This window comes from Syngnathus floridae, chromosome 22, assembly GCF_059516105.1.
Source record: "Syngnathus floridae isolate MCC-2025c chromosome 22, RoL_Sflo_1.0, whole genome shotgun sequence".
NCBI classification, from domain to species: Eukaryota; Metazoa; Chordata; class Actinopteri; order Syngnathiformes; family Syngnathidae; genus Syngnathus; species Syngnathus floridae.
In genome coordinates, this window is record NC_142434.1 from 4,058,905 (window position 1) to 4,072,579 (window position 13,675).

Here is a 13,675-nt window from a genome sequence, read left to right on the forward strand (position 1 = left end):
GGATTCTGAATTCGGATTCGTCGTGACTCGGAACCGCAGCAGCAGTTATGACAGACGAAAGTAAAGACTTCAAGGAGACGAGCAAGCAGCTGTGTGGCGTAAGGCAAAGGGGCTTCTAGACGGTTCCGCGGCCGCTTTTGCTTTTGCGTGCGACGTGTATCACGCACGCACTCGTCATAAAGTTCCCAAATGCAGCCAATGAACGAGCAACAAATGTGCAAACTTTAAAGGCGCCTCTGAAGATGACGGCGATCGAGAGAGAGCGTTGTAGGAGGGAGTTCTTTCGGCTCGTTTGGTTCAGTGGATTCGCCTGCTCGCAGCGCTCCACGCAGCTCCAGCTCCAGCTCCAGCAGGTCCGAACGCTCCCTCCCTTCCTAGTCATCCTCGAAAGAAGATGAACTTCTCCAAGCTGCTGTGCTTGGTGCTCGTGTACAGCGAGCAATTTGGCCAAGGTAAGGCCGTTGAATTCAATGACGACGTTGCTGAGCATTTTGCGCAAGCTTTTAGGCGCATGAATAAAAGTGGGCGCTCATGTTGGCGCAAGCCTTGCTTGCTTTTTTCCCCTCTGCCACATCACTTTACTTATACACTCGCTCGAAAGAAGAAATTCGGATGGTTGTGAACAAGTCGAAATGCAGTTTTCATTTTCAAACAGAACACGGCGTTGTTTTGAATCGAGATAGCGTGTTCCCTTGATTTCAAGGAAAGCCTATGTTTAAAAAAAAAAAAAAATAAATCCAAATCACTCCTGCAAACTATTGGGAATGAATTCCGATGCTTGTTTGTCCAAACAACTACAGGGAGTCAGTCACAGGATACATTTTCCAACCCAACATGGCGTTTTTGGACTATAGACCATTCCAATGCGTTACCTTGATTTCAAAGAAAACCTCTTGAAAACAAAACATTGCTAGCCACTTTCATTGCAATCGGTATATTTCGGATAGATTTTGTTTGTTGACAAGAACAAAAGGCTAATAATCATCACATTTTGCATTTTCAAACCAAACGTCGTCGGAATAGCTTCCCTTCCTTGGTTTTTGTTTGACGCAGCATTTCAAAGCGCCCATAGAAAATTTGGTCGAACAAAGACAACAATTTACAATGGCAGCAAAGTTCATATTCAGAAGTGAAAATAGCGTCAAACTTTCTTTCCTCAAATGTGTACTTTGCACACAGACCAGACCAGAGTGGGTGATACTTTGCCCTCTTCTGCTTTTGTAGTGCTGGCGGACACGACACCAGAATGCACGGGCAACGCTGATGGCGCAGAAGTGCCGTGCAACGGCAAGAAGGGCGGATCGGTCAAATTGAACGTCAATTCACAAACCGCAGTCAGCGAGTGGCAGAAGGGAAGTGCCGACCTCACCACTACGGACAGTACCAAATACACAGTGGGAAGTACAGCACCAAGTTCTCTGACGATCCTGAACCTGGAAACACCTGACGACGGGGAGTACAAAACCAAAGACCTCACACCAGCGCAAATCTTCAAGGTTAAAGGTTAGATGTTGCAGGACAGCCGCTGGCCGCACGAAAGCTTCTTGCGCACCGTTTCCTTTGCATGTTTTAGGAATGTGTTGGGGGGGCGGGGCGGGGGGGAAGGCACGCCCACAGGGACAACACGCACACACTCCACACAGGCAAAGTCTCTTATGCTCAGGAGTTGAAAAGTTGGAGAAAAATGTCCAAAATGTGACCAAAAACATCTCGGCCTCCTTTTCAAAGGGTCCACTTAGCGCCACAGTCTTTGCTCCGTGCGCACAGGCCAGAGTGAGTGATTCTGCTTTTCTTGTGCTGGCAGTGGTGGACTGCATCGGTGACACCAGCACACCTGCGATATGCAAGGGCAAGCCGGGTGGCAGCATCAAGTTGGGGCTCAAAGACGGAACTGCCGCAGCCAACTGGAAGAAGGGGAACGACGTCATTCCGGCCGGTCCGAAGTACGAGGGTCCAGTCAACGAGGCTACCCTGACGATCAAGAACCTGGACGACGATGCAGAGTACACGGGCGGCACAAACAATGAAAAGTTTTCCGTCCAAGGTTTGATGTTGCAGGAAAGCCGCTCGCCACGCGAAAGCTTTTTAAAAGCGCATCGTATCTTGACATAGGCACAATCACGCGCGCGCGCGCACACATTTGCAGGCTTGGATTCTCCTGGCAAGCCACAAAAGAGCAAGTCAGAAAAACTAGAGGGTGCACATGACAGCACCTTAGCCAAATGCTGACCAAACAATTTTGCTAAATGTACACTCACAATCCATCCCGTGTTACCAGAATGTACATCTGCTTTTCTTGTGCTGGCAGTGGCCGACTGCTTTGGCACCGGCACAGCAGACGGAAATAGCGTGGCGTGCAGTGGCGAGCTGGAAAAACCCTTCAAATTGAGAATCTCAGAAGTAGTTACCGACTCTTCTAAGGTCGAATGGGAGAAAGAGGGAGGCAGTTTGCCCTCGGGCAGCCAGAAAGTAGGACCTAAGGATGAAGGTCTGAAACTCTTGTCCCTGGCAACACCCGACAAGGGACGCTACAAGGCCACCTACAACTCCAAGAGTGTGACCTTCGTTGTCAGCATTCTGAGTGAGTTTGATGTTGCAGGACAATCCACTCACTGGTACGAGAGCCGAAAAGCTTTGATTTTGCATTTCATTGGCAGTGGAAACCCACCAATAAGCTAGCCCATTCAGCAGCACTTTTTGTTTTACAAATCGCAGTACCGCGCGGCGAGTTCAAACGTTGCCAGCTGACCTTTTCCAATTGCCATTCTCTCATTCAGCAAACCCTAACAACGGGAAGAAAAACCATGACGACAAGGGCACCAGCAAGCCAACCACCACCGAAAGGCCGGCAACTAAGAACAAGGGAAATGAGGACCTCACCACTACGGCCGGCGGCGGCGGCCTGTCCTACTCACCTGCTCTGCTGGTGACAGTCACCCTGGTGCATCTGCTGCTTCTTCAGCTGGCCGCCTAGAAGACAGCAAGCTGAAGGTGGAGGCAGAAAAAGCCAGCCAGCGCCCGCCCATACCAGCCATTGATTGGTCTCTCTGCATGCATGCATTCTATCTACTACCATTGATTTGCCACCATAGGCGCATTTAGTCGTCGATTAAGCAAGCTTACATTTGCCACTGTAGGCGCATTTAGTTAGTAAGTAAGTTTTGGCGCATTTAGTCATTGATTAAGCTCATGGAGTTTGATTTGCTTTTCCTTTGATCGGTTGAACTCAACGCTGCTTTTTGCTGCTCGATTGTCTGTATTTTTCCCCCCTCCATTCAATAAAGGGTCAATCTTTGTTTTGAATGTCATTTTTTCCCTGCTTTCAATAAAGTCGGAGATGCAAGAAATGTCTTTGCTTTCATGAAGAAAGCCTTACTAAGAATGATTGCAGCTCCCTCTCGCTAATATGACAGACCAAATAGCACTTTGGAAGAATTCAAAGTCAAAGTCCGCTTTATTGTCAATTTCAATTGAAACATTGACAAGAATCATCGACAATTTGTATGTGTAACTGTGCTTCAAGTGCAAAAGTGATATTTGTTGCGCTAAATGATCACCATCTCATGTATTTGGGAGGAGAAATCGATGCTAACAAAAACACATCCAACCCAACTCATTACGAAACGACTCGAAAAAGCACAATGACCGCGATTGTGGGCACGCAAGCGCATATATAGGAGGAGTATTGGAGGAATCAAGTGTCTTGGTTTTTAATAAACACTTAGGCCTAGTACGCTACTGTCTATTGAGATTGTCTTCGATCAACATCCCAGCCTCATGGTGTTTAGGTGTCATTTAAGACTGCGATAAGAAGACATTGTCAAAACGTGTCTCTTCTTTCTTTCTTTCTTTTTTTAAAACAGACTCCATATCGGGTACATGCGCTCGCCTTTATAATTCCATCCGCAGTGTCAGTCATGCGACACAAACAAGTGTTTTTCTAGAAAAGAATCCACAGATATTTGCAACGTCAAAAAAGAGATCCAACAATAGATCGATCGATATGTATAAACTCGCGTGCCTTTTGACGTTTGTAATCACCATCTTTAGCACAAGACAACAAGAAAAAAAAAAAATCGCACAACGCTTTGTTTACACCCGTCATTCGCGTTCCTACTGGCGGCATTTGGGATACCCTGCAGTGTTCCACAATTTCCGCAAGATGGCAGCACGTCACATTGAACCCTGCTGAGAGGGTGCAAAAAGGGAGCAGAAGGTTGCAGTGACAGTTTGCGTCGCCCGACTCGGAGTTCAATTCATTCGCTTGCAGTGTTGCACACTTTCCGCAAGATGGCAGCACGTCACATTGAACCCTGCTGAGAGGGTGCAAAAAGGGAGCAGAATGTGGCAGTGACAGTTTGCGTCGCCCGACTTGGAAGTCAATTCATTCGCTTGCAGTGTTGCACACTTTCCGCAAGATGGCAGCACGTCACATTGAACCCTGCTGAGAGGGTGCAAAAAGGGAGCAGAAGGTGGCAGTGACAGTTTGCGTCGCCCGACTTGGAGTTCAATTCATTCGCTTGCAGTGTTGCACACTTTCCGCAAGATGGCAGCACGTTACACTCAACCCTATTGAGAACGTGTCAAAGGGGCCAGACTTCGACTTCGACTTGCATTCATTCCGGGAGTCGCTGATGTTTTCATTCAGCAGAATTGTTGTTTCCATGAATAACCACTTGAATTGGAAATCAAACAAATCGACGTCGTATTTCGGGCAAGGAGGAAATGTGTTCAAATGCACACACACTTGAATTGATCCACCGCAAGAATTGAAAATGCAGTCGAGGTGGATTTCCACCCGTTTATTAGAAAACAACCACGTCAAACAAACAGCTTCTGGGACAAGAGACAAGGTCAACGTTCAGTGTGACAAACAGAGGTTTCTGTAAAGTGCCAGACACAAAGGGGGGGGGGGGGAAGCATTGGAATCCTCTCTACTTAGCAATACAGACAAACATCACGTGGAAAAGTAGAACTTCAACACACCAGCATAAAAACGACAAAAAAAAAAACGTTTACGCACTCAAAGCGATGGCATGGCCTGACGAGAGGAAAAAAAAAAAATCAGTAGTTTATCCGTAACCTTTGCCTCCTTATAACGTGTTTGTACACACTGTGCAAGTGTTTGTACACACATTTGACCCAAAAAAAAAAAAAAAAAAATCATCCCTTCTTACCCATCTCATACATTCGAATGCCAATCACCGGTTTGTGACGATGACAGAGGACTTGATCTCGATGTCGCTCTCCGTCACTCCCTGGAGATTCACCAGCCTGCTGCTAAAGGCCCTTCCCATCAGGTCTTCGGCCTCCTTCGACAGTTCATTTCGAAATAAGGGTCTTGGCGCTTGCCTCTGTACTGAGGGACGAGAGTGGACTCGGCTTTGGTCAAAGCGGAGGTTTTTCGTCCCGCCTTCTGGCTTGTGGTGGTGGTGGGGGGGGGGGGGGGGGGGGCGGTTTCTTTCCGGTTGGCCGCTGCCCCCGGGGTGTCGCCAAGGGGCAGCGGGACCTCGTTAGTAGCGAGGAAGGTCATTCCGTTGAAGGAATGGGGTCGAAATACAAAAAGTCCTGCCTAGCTCCGAAAACAGACGTGCTCAAAGCTCATTGAATAAAGCAAAGAAGAGCAGAGAAGTATGTTCACAATCGATAAAAGAAACCGTTGAAGCCTATCATTATAGCTACACACCGAAGCAATAAAGAAAACATACGCAACTCGACATTTTCGATAGGTGGGTTAGGCTCAGGGTCATCTCGTGTTTTGACTCAACGTCACGCGTCGCCTAATGTAGCAGCCGCGTGACGTTGAGTCGAAACACAAGATGACCCTAAGGGGACCCCGTTAGTAGCGAGGAAGGTCATTCCGTGTCAAATCAATCAAGAACTTCAAACGGTGGAAGCTTTCGCATTCCGCCTTTTTGTCAAATTTGGAAGGAAATCGGAGGGGTGAAGGTGTTTGACGACGAACGACCCTGGTTGTTTTGTTGACTATTGTCAAACGCGCCTCTTTCTATAAGGTGCCCCCGGCTCCCCAGTAACGAACGGGCTTGCCTTAGCCGGGTTCGGAGATTCGTCCCTAATCTAACCACCCGAGTTACATTAACTCCACCGGAATCGATCCAATTTCTGCACAACGCCAATCCCGCTCAAGTCACCCGAAGCGCGAGCCGAGTAACTCAATTCGAGGCAAGACTTGGAAGTGACCGCATCGTATTGATGGCTCCCCGCTACTGTTTGAAGTTCTTATGATGTTACGGATGTTTTTAGATGTCTTTGTTAAGACCTCAGGGATTCGTTTGTATGGCGCACCCAAGCACTAGTTTTGCCGAAGTAAATGTTGAGACGGGTCCGTTCCACTTGGTCGCTCATGCAGCGAGCCGAGCAACTTGTTTATTCGAAAGAGAATCGAATGAATAAAAGTGTGACAATAATAGCATTGAAGAAGAAAATGAATGCACTTTCGATGACTAATTCTAACTTCTTATATGTAGATCTAGCACTTAACTGTCCGAGTGCTTCACCCCACTCGATTGCTTTTTTGAAAAAGAAAAAATAATAATAATAATAATAATAAGTTTCTTAAAACGAATAGAATGTCTTCGTCTATTTAGATTCGCCCAGTAATTAATTTGGAAGGAAAGTCCATTTTTCGATCGGGTCCGGTTTAACTTTTGATGCGGCCCGACAGACGGGGAAACGGGCCGCGCTCAACGGACAATCGAAATACTTTTATCCTTCACCCACTCAAATGATCCAATTCAAGCATCGTCGTTTATTTCGAGGAAGTCAAATTTTCAACCGAATTAACCTTTAACAAAATTCACTCTTCCCTTCAATATTTACAAAAGTTATTTAATTCTCTAACGTGTTCGGAGTTGCTTTTTACGCGGCCCGTCAAAAAGGGAAAACGGGCCTGCGCCCTTCAAATAATGAAATTGATGAATTATTTGAATTAAAATGAATTAAATGAATTACAAATCTCCAGAGAATTACTCCAGAGACCGAACAATTTCACTCACTGATACCCGCGTTATCATTAAATCATTCAATCCCAGAACAATTCGATTGCAAAGCACAGTTCATGAAAGAGGGGAAAAGTAGATAGATACCAGCTGCATGCTATTTTTGGTGGAAGCAAAGTCGAGTGATCAATTCGATCTTACTTCTAAAATCCAACTTAGAGAAACAGGCTGGCCTCGAGGGGACCGACGACCCCCCGATGGCTATTCCCTTCCTTCGCTAAAATACAGAAAAGTGGTTCCCCTCGCCTCGTTTCTTCCGCAAAGTTGTCCAGTCCAATTTTTGGGAGTAAATCCAAGTTAATTTCAGACCAGCGATCCTGCGTCTCACACAAAGATCCCGGGACTCTGGAAAAAATCTCGAAACTCCCTCGGGCTTCTTCACGTACGAGCGCTCTTTGGGGGGAAAAGCCCCGTAGCTGCTCCTGCAGGACTTGTCTGGTACCTATATCCTCTCTATAGGGTAAGACCGCCTAGTTTCCCACGCCTGATAGGATTTGGTCAGTTTTCCCACGCTGTATAGGCTTTGGACAATTTCCCCACGCTGTATAGGCTTTGGACAATGTTCCCCTGCTCGTACACCTGCTGTCCTTCAGCAGATGTTTCCGCCTTGACCGCGCATTTCTTTCCACCAATGTACAGCTAGCCCCTGGTAAAGCCCCTTTTCTTCACTTCCTGTTTCATGAGAAGAACTTTTGAAAGTTGCGCTTCAATTAACTCTGAAATAAAAATCCAAACCTTTGATCTATTTCTTGAAACAATCGATGTCACTATGCCACTATTCTCACAGTGGCGGGCCTCTCGATCAAATTGACTAACAAATTTGCTTTAAGCTGTTACACAATACATTTTTAGCCACGCAAAGAAATCAAAAAGTACAAATCACATTTGTGCTTCTCCAAACAATTGATGTCACTATGCCACTATTCTCACAGTGGCGGGCCTCTCGATCAAATTGACTAACAATATTGCTTTAAGCTGTCACAGAATACATTTTTAGCCAAGCAAAGAAATCAAAAAGTACAAATCGCATTTGTGCTTCCATGCGTGACTCACAATCCGACACCATGTTCCTGTTTTATTTCCATTTCAACTAGTTGGGCTTGTTTTGGCCCCTTTTTTGGGCTCATGTTTCGGTCTGGCGCCCTCTTTTGGACAAATTGGGAATTTCAGCTCTGCCAATTTACTCCTGTGAACAATCCATATTTTACCATTTGGCACCACCTTCCCCCCCCCGTGTTACATGACACTATGCATGTACGGATCAAGAGCAGCATTACTGAAAATGGGGTCCGGACGGAAGCGAAGGTGTCAGGATCGGAGTGGAAATGGAGCAGGAGGACCGAGCGCAGCTTGGACCAGGGTTGAAGGGAAGAACGCAAACTAGCAGACTCGGCAAGTGACGTGACGCAACGAAAGCGAACGAGGTGACTGACGTGAAACAAAAAGACAGGGTGACATTACCAATGACAGGAGCAGGAACCAAAAAGCCGCCGTGACATGAACACGCAGCAACGATCCGACGGGCAGTGAGGGGCAGACAGGACAGGTAACGACAGGTAACGAGAGGCAGGTGGGAATGATCATACTCATCATGGGCACACAGGAGGGGAGGGGCGAGCACAGGGATGGGTGGATGGGTGGGTGGGTGGATGGATGGATGGATGGATGGATGGGTGGATGGGTGGATGGGTGGCTGTGTGGCTGGATGGATGGATGGATGGATGGATGGATGGATGGATGGATGGATGGATGGATGGATGGATGGATGGATGGATGGATGGATAAAAAAAGGTGAGTGATACATGGATTTATGGTTTTTGAACTGTTGCTGGTAGCTCAGGCTAATCAAGTCGATCGCGGGGTGGATGCATTTGATTGATTGATCGATCGATCGATCGATCGATCATCATTCTTCTCCAATCTTGGACATACACTGTCGTCGTACCTCGTTCTTTCAATTTTGTCTGGCACCTGCTGGTTTTATCTCCACGTGACCTTCCTGTGAACATTCTTCTCCAATCTTGGACATACACTGTCGTCGTACCTCATTCTTATTCTTTTAATTTTGTCATTTGGTACGAAATGATGTTAGCTTTTGGCTGTGACATCATTAATCTATTGCTGTTCTTTCGATACATCGTGTCTTTGCTTCTTCGTAGTTGAATCATGCTTCCTTCCAAGCGTATCTTTTCTTTGTTAGGCAAACGACGTATTTCCCTCTGTTCAGTAGCAATCAAAAAGTGGCGTCTAGCATGAGTCAAAACAGAAGATACAATCGAGTACCGAACGGTCAAGACGACTCTGGCCCTCCCTGTCCATGATTCAGAGAAAAAACATCAGGCACGCATTACACAGTTCCTTAAGGGTCATGAAGCTCTTTCGGCAATAGCTCAAAAGTCATTTGTTATTTCAAAGTGCTCAGAAATATAGATATCAGATCATCATAACGTTATAAAACCCTTTCTCATCACCACTTGTCAAAAATGTCTAGTTATGTCTTCTTTGTTGATTTGCTGTGTAGGTATAATGATAGGCTTCAAATGTTTCTTTTATTTATTGAATATACTTGTCTGCTTATGTTTCTTTTATTTATTGAATATACTTGTCTGCTTATGTCTGCTTTATTCAACGAGGTTGGAGCATGTCTGTTTTTGGAGCTAGGCAGGCCTTTTCCTATTTCGACCTCATTCCTTCACGTTGCTTCCACGATCGTGTCCAAACGATTTCGGGCTCACGATGTGCACGTCTCACGAAAGTAAAACAAGCCGCGCCACCATCGAGTGAAATATTTCAGTGACGTTCCATTCCTTTATGGTCTTTGCGTGTGTCCACGATCGTCTCGTCATTGTGACTTTTTTTTTTTTTTTTTTTTTTCCTCCCCCCTCCGCCCCCTTAAAAAATGGCTGCCTCGGCTGTCTTTTTGGCAGCGACGATTTCTACGACTGCCACGAAAGGCACCACCGGCATAAGGGCCACTTGAATGTCGAGGAGACGGCTCTGTATCTGCTCGGTGGAGTCGGAAAAGAATAAAAAGGATTCTGAATTCGGATTCGTCGTGACTCGGAACCGCAGCAGCAGTTATGACAGACGAAAGTAAAGACTTCAAGGAGACGAGCAAGCAGCTGTGTGGCGTAAGGCAAAGGGGCTTCTAGACGGTTCCGCGGCCGCTTTTGCTTTTGCGTGCGACGTGTATCACGCACGCACTCGTCATAAAGTTCCCAAATGCAGCCAATGAACGAGCAACAAATGTGCAAACTTTAAAGGCGCCTCTGAAGATGACGGCGATCGAGAGAGAGCGTTGTAGGAGGGAGTTCTTTCGGCTCGTTTGGTTCAGTGGATTCGCCTGCTCGCAGCGCTCCACGCAGCTCCAGCTCCAGCTCCAGCAGGTCCGAACGCTCCCTCCCTTCCTAGTCATCCTCGAAAGAAGATGAACTTCTCCAAGCTGCTGTGCTTGGTGCTCGTGTACAGCGAGCAATTTGGCCAAGGTAAGGCCGTTGAATTCAATGACGACGTTGCTGAGCATTTTGCGCAAGCTTTTAGGCGCATGAATAAAAGTGGGCGCTCATGTTGGCGCAAGCCTTGCTTGCTTTTTTCCCCTCTGCCACATCACTTTACTTATACACTCGCTCGAAAGAAGAAATTCGGATGGTTGTGAACAAGTCGAAATGCAGTTTTCATTTTCAAACAGAACACGGCGTTGTTTTGAATCGAGATAGCGTGTTCCCTTGATTTCAAGGAAAGCCTATGTTTAAAAAAAAAAAAAAATAAATCCAAATCACTCCTGCAAACTATTGGGAATGAATTCCGATGCTTGTTTGTCCAAACAACTACAGGGAGTCAGTCACAGGATACATTTTCCAACCCAACATGGCGTTTTTGGACTATAGACCATTCCAATGCGTTACCTTGATTTCAAAGAAAACCTCTTGAAAACAAAACATTGCTAGCCACTTTCATTGCAATCGGTATATTTCGGATAGATTTTGTTTGTTGACAAGAACAAAAGGCTAATAATCATCACATTTTGCATTTTCAAACCAAACGTCGTCGGAATAGCTTCCCTTCCTTGGTTTTTGTTTGACGCAGCATTTCAAAGCGCCCATAGAAAATTTGGTCGAACAAAGACAACAATTTACAATGGCAGCAAAGTTCATATTCAGAAGTGAAAATAGCGTCAAACTTTCTTTCCTCAAATGTGTACTTTGCACACAGACCAGACCAGAGTGGGTGATACTTTGCCCTCTTCTGCTTTTGTAGTGCTGGCGGACACGACACCAGAATGCACGGGCAACGCTGATGGCGCAGAAGTGCCGTGCAACGGCAAGAAGGGCGGATCGGTCAAATTGAACGTCAATTCACAAACCGCAGTCAGCGAGTGGCAGAAGGGAAGTGCCGACCTCACCACTACGGACAGTACCAAATACACAGTGGGAAGTACAGCACCAAGTTCTCTGACGATCCTGAACCTGGAAACACCTGACGACGGGGAGTACAAAACCAAAGACCTCACACCAGCGCAAATCTTCAAGGTTAAAGGTTAGATGTTGCAGGACAGCCGCTGGCCGCACGAAAGCTTCTTGCGCACCGTTTCCTTTGCATGTTTTAGGAATGTGTTGGGGGGGCGGGGCGGGGGGGAAGGCACGCCCACAGGGACAACACGCACACACTCCACACAGGCAAAGTCTCTTATGCTCAGGAGTTGAAAAGTTGGAGAAAAATGTCCAAAATGTGACCAAAAACATCTCGGCCTCCTTTTCAAAGGGTCCACTTAGCGCCACAGTCTTTGCTCCGTGCGCACAGGCCAGAGTGAGTGATTCTGCTTTTCTTGTGCTGGCAGTGGTGGACTGCATCGGTGACACCAGCACACCTGCGATATGCAAGGGCAAGCCGGGTGGCAGCATCAAGTTGGGGCTCAAAGACGGAACTGCCGCAGCCAACTGGAAGAAGGGGAACGACGTCATTCCGGCCGGTCCGAAGTACGAGGGTCCAGTCAACGAGGCTACCCTGACGATCAAGAACCTGGACGACGATGCAGAGTACACGGGCGGCACAAACAATGAAAAGTTTTCCGTCCAAGGTTTGATGTTGCAGGAAAGCCGCTCGCCACGCGAAAGCTTTTTAAAAGCGCATCGTATCTTGACATAGGCACAATCACGCGCGCGCGCGCACACATTTGCAGGCTTGGATTCTCCTGGCAAGCCACAAAAGAGCAAGTCAGAAAAACTAGAGGGTGCACATGACAGCACCTTAGCCAAATGCTGACCAAACAATTTTGCTAAATGTACACTCACAATCCATCCCGTGTTACCAGAATGTACATCTGCTTTTCTTGTGCTGGCAGTGGCCGACTGCTTTGGCACCGGCACAGCAGACGGAAATAGCGTGGCGTGCAGTGGCGAGCTGGAAAAACCCTTCAAATTGAGAATCTCAGAAGTAGTTACCGACTCTTCTAAGGTCGAATGGGAGAAAGAGGGAGGCAGTTTGCCCTCGGGCAGCCAGAAAGTAGGACCTAAGGATGAAGGTCTGAAACTCTTGTCCCTGGCAACACCCGACAAGGGACGCTACAAGGCCACCTACAACTCCAAGAGTGTGACCTTCGTTGTCAGCATTCTGAGTGAGTTTGATGTTGCAGGACAATCCACTCACTGGTACGAGAGCCGAAAAGCTTTGATTTTGCATTTCATTGGCAGTGGAAACCCACCAATAAGCTAGCCCATTCAGCAGCACTTTTTGTTTTACAAATCGCAGTACCGCGCGGCGAGTTCAAACGTTGCCAGCTGACCTTTTCCAATTGCCATTCTCTCATTCAGCAAACCCTAACAACGGGAAGAAAAACCATGACGACAAGGGCACCAGCAAGCCAACCACCACCGAAAGGCCGGCAACTAAGAACAAGGGAAATGAGGACCTCACCACTACGGCCGGCGGCGGCGGCCTGTCCTACTCACCTGCTCTGCTGGTGACAGTCACCCTGGTGCATCTGCTGCTTCTTCAGCTGGCCGCCTAGAAGACAGCAAGCTGAAGGTGGAGGCAGAAAAAGCCAGCCAGCGCCCGCCCATACCAGCCATTGATTGGTCTCTCTGCATGCATGCATTCTATCTACTACCATTGATTTGCCACCATAGGCGCATTTAGTCGTCGATTAAGCAAGCTTACATTTGCCACTGTAGGCGCATTTAGTTAGTAAGTAAGTTTTGGCGCATTTAGTCATTGATTAAGCTCATGGAGTTTGATTTGCTTTTCCTTTGATCGGTTGAACTCAACGCTGCTTTTTGCTGCTCGATTGTCTGTATTTTTCCCCCCTCCATTCAATAAAGGGTCAATCTTTGTTTTGAATGTCATTTTTTCCCTGCTTTCAATAAAGTCGGAGATGCAAGAAATGTCTTTGCTTTCATGAAGAAAGCCTTACTAAGAATGATTGCAGCTCCCTCTCGCTAATATGACAGACCAAATAGCACTTTGGAAGAATTCAAAGTCAAAGTCCGCTTTATTGTCAATTTCAATTGAAACATTGACAAGAATCATCGACAATTTGTATGTGTAACTGTGCTTCAAGTGCAAAAGTGATATTTGTTGCGCTAAATGATCACCATCTCATGTATTTGGGAGGAGAAATCGATGCTAACAAAAACACATCCAACCCAACTCATTACGAA

General features: G+C 46.8%; 2 protein-coding genes across 4 annotated transcripts; both read left to right on the plus strand.

Annotated features, from left to right (window-relative positions):
• The first annotated feature begins 203 nt into the window (after positions 1-203).
• Positions 204-3,295, plus strand: LOC148379307 (uncharacterized). 2 transcript variants are annotated; one of them, XM_088366299.1, is made up of 5 exons: positions 204-452; positions 1,225-1,503; positions 1,805-2,044; positions 2,309-2,615; positions 2,778-3,032. In XM_088366299.1, exons 1-5 carry the CDS (start codon positions 395-397, stop codon positions 2,785-2,787), a joined length of 894 nt encoding a protein of 297 aa, XP_088222425.1. In that variant the 5' UTR covers positions 204-394; the 3' UTR covers positions 2,788-3,032. The 2 variants fall into 2 exon arrangements, with proteins under 2 accessions (XP_088222425.1, XP_088222424.1); XM_088366298.1 differs by having other exon boundaries at positions 223-452; positions 2,309-2,581; positions 2,778-3,295.
• Positions 3,296-10,257: 6,962 nt separating this feature from the next.
• Positions 10,258-13,347, plus strand: LOC148379308 (uncharacterized). Of its 2 annotated transcripts, none has more exons than XM_088367434.1 (5): positions 10,258-10,504; positions 11,277-11,555; positions 11,857-12,096; positions 12,361-12,667; positions 12,830-13,084. In XM_088367434.1, exons 1-5 carry the CDS (start codon positions 10,447-10,449, stop codon positions 12,837-12,839), a joined length of 894 nt encoding a protein of 297 aa, XP_088223560.1. In that variant the 5' UTR covers positions 10,258-10,446; the 3' UTR covers positions 12,840-13,084. The 2 variants fall into 2 exon arrangements, with proteins under 2 accessions (XP_088223560.1, XP_088223559.1); XM_088367433.1 differs by having other exon boundaries at positions 10,275-10,504; positions 12,361-12,633; positions 12,830-13,347.
• The last annotated feature ends 328 nt before the right edge of the window (positions 13,348-13,675 follow it).